Source organism: Rhinolophus hipposideros (genome assembly GCF_964194185.1).
Source record: "Rhinolophus hipposideros genome assembly, chromosome: 25".
NCBI classification, from domain to species: Eukaryota; Metazoa; Chordata; class Mammalia; order Chiroptera; family Rhinolophidae; genus Rhinolophus; species Rhinolophus hipposideros.
Genome location: NC_138071.1, coordinates 23,348,275 through 23,353,121, shown reverse-complemented (window position 1 = coordinate 23,353,121; position 4,847 = coordinate 23,348,275). Strand labels below are relative to the sequence as shown.

The following is a 4,847-nucleotide window of genomic DNA, read 5'->3' as shown; positions in this document are numbered from 1 at the left end:
AATCCACATAAAACTGTATCATCTTTCATTGGCTTAGCTAAGAAAATTGCTTTCCTCTAATTAACTATGTCTTTGACATTTTATACGCCTATCTCATTGTTGAATTGCTTATTTTGTTTTGCAAGTTTCAGAGAAAAAGTTTGCTGGATTTTCAGAAATTAGACAGTTTTATTTACCTTTTGAATAAGACCCCATATATATGCAACATTTCTTGTCAACTTATTTAAACACTATTTAGCGGTAAGTGAATTTCAGATTTTCCTTAGCCAATGATGTCATTGTATACAAACAACCTTTGGTTATATCCTTATCACAGTAAACAAGAACTTTAGTTGCTGTTTCGCCACTTAATTATTTTGATTACTCAGACAGACTTGTATGTCCACATGTAGTAGGTCCGACAGAAAGACATTTAATCTACCTTGATCACAATCTCCTCAGAATATTGTTTCATACAATTACTGGATGTGGCTACATACATCAGACGTTATTTTAACTGAGTGTTCATATATGAAAATCATTTTGCTCCCAATGGAACTACAATAACCTCGTATAAACTTTGGATGTATAAGAACCGGTGGTACAAATTGAGATCCATGAGTAGGTCAATGATTACAAGCAATGTGACAAATCAAAACAGTAAATGGTATTTTCTGCAATTACTCTCAGGCCATATGAATGGAGATTCAGAAATTATAAAGTTCTAGTACAGCAGTGCTTACGTCCTCTGAACATGCTCCTGGGACATAAAAATGCCCCCGCATCTCACACCCCAACCCAACCACTCAGCCTTCTACCCCACATCACCTGCACACGCTTCATCTTCCTAGTTGCCATGGCAACACAGTTGCTGCCTGTCATATCTGAGTCGGGTGGAAGAAAACACAGGCAAAGCTCTTTTCTCTAAGTGCTGCTCATGATTCATCAAATTGCTAATTTTGACGTCAATCCAGATAATTTCCTTAATAGTTTCTGCCACGCCCCCTTCACCTCCTTATTCCTTAGACTGTAAATCATGGGGTTCAGCATGGGTGTCAAAATGGCATAGAAGAGCGAGATCAACTTCTCCTGGAGGACAGAGGGGCCGGAGCGGGGCTGGATGTAAGTGACAATGGCCATGCCATAGCAAAGGACAACCACGGTGAGGTGAGAGGCACAGGTCTGAAAGGCTTTCTTTCTTCCCTCTGTGGACTGGATCTTTAGGATGGTGGAGATGATCTGCACATAGGACAAGAGTACCAGGCAGAATGGGGTCATCAGCAGGACGATGCTGGAAACCATGATTGCAATCTCGTTGGAGGAGGTGTCCACACAGGCCAGCCTGACCACAGCCAGGAGTTCGCAGGATATGTGGTCAATAAACTTGTTGGTGCACATGGGCAGCTGAAAGGTGATGGCGGTCTGCATGACAGAGTTCACGGAGCCACTGACCCAGGATGCGATGGCCAACCTGCTACACAGCCTTCCGTGCATGATGACCGAGTATCGCAGGGGGTCACACACAGCCACATAGCGGTCATAGGCCATCACTGCCAGCAGAACAAACTCAATCCCACCCAAGCCCAGCGAGAAAAATAGCTGGGCTGCACAGCTCACGCGTGGGATTGCTTTATGCTCTGCAAGAAGATGTACCAACATCTGAGGGACGATGCTTGTGGCATAAGAGACGTCAACAACCGAGAGGTTGGTGAGAAAGAAATACATGGGAGTGTGAAGTCGGCTGTCCAGTCTGATCAGAAGAACGATGAGGAAGTTCCCCAGGACTGTCCCCAGGTATGTGATGGAGAACAGGACAAAGAGAGAGACCTGAGTGTCCCAGCCACTGGACAAGCCAAGGAGAATAAACTCTCTCACCCACGTCTGGTTATCTGTTCCCATTAAAAAACGTGAGGATTATTAATCTGCAGAGAGTCAGAAATTACAAGCTGTTGAATCAAAGAACCATAAAAATCATTTTTTATGAATACCTACTGTATACAACTGGCCAGCCTTAGCCACATGTTTTAGATCATTGATGGGCCATCGTCACAGGCTTTATCTTGATATATGCATACATTACATCTCTTCTGCATCAGAGACAGACCAGCGCTTAATAGAACAGATGTGACCTCAGGGAGATCCACTTAAAGCCTGGAGACAATGCAATTCAACTTTAGGAGCTCTCTCTTTGCACCAACTTGCCTCAGATTTAAAGGGAGGAGAGCTTGATAGGTGACAATGGCAGGTAAAATGGTAAACAATGAAAAAACCCCAGTTGGAAAGTTACAAAAACTACCTTAACTATGTTAACTAGATCCACCTTGATGAAATGGGTAAAGCCATTACAAAATGAAAGTATTGGGAAGAAGCTGGGGTTTGTGAAAAAAATCTGGAATTAGAGAACTTCGGTTTGAAACCTGATTTTATTTAGCCGCTATGTGATTTTGGTTTAGTGACAAACTTTTATATATGAAACAGGATGATATTATACAACTTGCAAGTGCATTTAAGCTCAAATGTAGGTAATGTTGGAGAAAGTACTCTGTGAACTGTCCCGGAAGAAGTACGGTAGGAAGATGAAAATTAGTAACATGACCTCCACCTTGGGATAGAAAAGATAGCAAATGTGATTTTCCTATGCACACCCTTCACAGACCTAAATAATATTGGAGGCGACTGTGAAAAGAACTGATGACAGGACTAGTTGGGTCACTGTGGGGACCTAGGGACCCTTTGTCTTTTGAATGGCCTTTGATCTCTTCAGCCTCAGAGACATATGATGGGGTAGGGATTGTAATCGTTATCTTGTTCCTTTCATTTTTCTCTTTCCAACTTGCTGCTGTGAAGAATCTACCATTTGTATATGGGCTCAAAATAAAGAAAATGAGAGTTTGGATGTTTGACTGTCAAGTTACAAGAGAGGAAGGGAAGCAAATATTTAAGGACCCTTCTTTACTGCCCAAAGCAGAGAAGAAGGCATGAATTCATGGCGCTATGTGTTGGAATGGAGTTTCCCTTGTGTTTTATTTTGTCCCAGAAGTGCTTTTTCAATGGAACTATATGTTATAAGATCGCTTTTGAACATTAAACGGAAACTGTTTATAGTCTTTAAAAAAAAAAAGTCTATACAGTTCTATAGGACCAACTTATTCTTATTTCTCCATGCCTACGTATTCACTAACTTTCCTTTCCTTGCAGTGGACAAAATAAGGAAAAGGAGGAAGTAAAGGCAATAAAAGGGCTCAAGTGCAGAAACAGAGCTGCCTGTATCATTCCAAAACCCGTAAGGGCAGGTTAGGGTCTCTGAGCAGAAAGGTGAAGGCATCTACACTTCAAATTCTGACTTGATAAAGGACCGAAAAAAAACAAAAACAAAAACAAAACAAGCAGTTCCAGAAACGCCTATCTCTTTCATGGTTCAAACACATGCATTTTTATCAACCTCTTTCCTAATATCCTCCCCTCTCAATAGTTTCTCCTCCTTTCCTACTCTATCACAATCTTTCCTCACCTCCCCTCACTCTGCTTTTCTTCAATCATGGTCAGACTGAGAACCATTGACTCGCCTCAAGGAAGTCTTTCTAATTTAATTCTAAAACATCAAAAAAGACTTGATTTTAAAAATCAGTTCGCTATTGTTGAATACACACCAGAGGGTGCAGCAGAAAGTCGACTACCAGAGTCTACCAAAAAGTAGATGTTTCTTTCTCTATTAATTTGGCAAACATCTATAAAGTGTCATCTTTGCTAACTGCTGGTGGTTTCGAGGTTTTTAGTACCCCTCCCTGTGCTCAAAGACCTGAAACCAACATAAAATAATACTGAATGTCAACTGTAACTGATAAAAATTTTTTCAAAAATAAAAGATCTGAACCATCCAAAAAAGATATGACACAAAAGAGACCATCAGACCATCAGCCCACTTGTCCCCCTGCAGCACGTGCAAGTTGCCCGGAGAACATAACAGCCAATGACTCAGCGTGTTCTTTTTACACACCCTGCGCATCTCACTACCAATGAGGGACAGTGTCACATCCCACAGAAAGGAGACCCTCAGGGCCCAACATCTTCTGCTTCCTAGGAACTGAAGCAAACCCCTTGGCCTCTGTGAGTCTCAAAATTCTCCATCTGTACAATGTGGCTAATATTGGCCAACTGAAAGGTCACTGGTGAAATGAAGGAGTTGAACATCCAACATCCCCATACAAGTGACTGAATTAGTGCAGGTTCCCATTATTTGATAACTGATTTAACCTTTGCTTTCATGCTCGCTCTCTCTCTCTGAGTCTTTCTCCTTCATTTAGTCCTCTCTTTGCCATCCTGGGGTTTCCTGTGCTCCTGAATGACTCCTTTTCCCTCATTACAAAATACACACAGACCTCTGAATATGGGGAGAGGAATCTTGGTTATTCATCATTCTAACTATTTATTCCTTTCATACCCAGAGTTCTAAAATGATAGGTATCCACTTGCTGGGTTTATTTCCTTGTAATATTCATCCTTTAAGCCATGGAAGTTGGTTTTTAGCTTCACTAATCCATAGAAATTGTGCTTTTAAAGACCACCTGTGGCTTTCTTGTCACGAAATCCAGCCACTTTCATTTGATTTTTATTGTTCACTTAACTTTTAACAAGATTAACTGTTTGCTCCTTCAAACTCTCAACTCTTTCATATGCTTTTGTTCTGATTTTCTTACAATCTATTATTCTCTATCTGCATTCTGGGATAATTTTCTAACTTTTCCATTACTGTGTGCGTTTTGTAAGGTTCTGTGCTCACCATTTGTACTTTTCTTTCTATAGTTGTTCTTTTTCCTTGAAGGGCTTGTGATTTCTAACAGCAATAATAATTACTAACATATTATACG

The 4,847-nt window shown here is 40.8% G+C and overlaps 1 protein-coding gene across 1 annotated transcript; it reads right to left on the bottom strand.

Moving 5' to 3' along the window:
• Positions 1-924: 924 nt before the first annotated feature.
• Positions 925-1,878, bottom strand: LOC308493082 (olfactory receptor-like protein OLF3; the record flags this gene model as incomplete). The annotated part of the gene is made up of 1 exon (XM_081038773.1): positions 925-1,878. One exon carries the CDS (start codon positions 1,876-1,878, stop codon positions 925-927), a length of 954 nt encoding a protein of 317 aa, XP_080894899.1.
• Between the last annotated feature and the right edge of the window lie 2,969 nt (positions 1,879-4,847).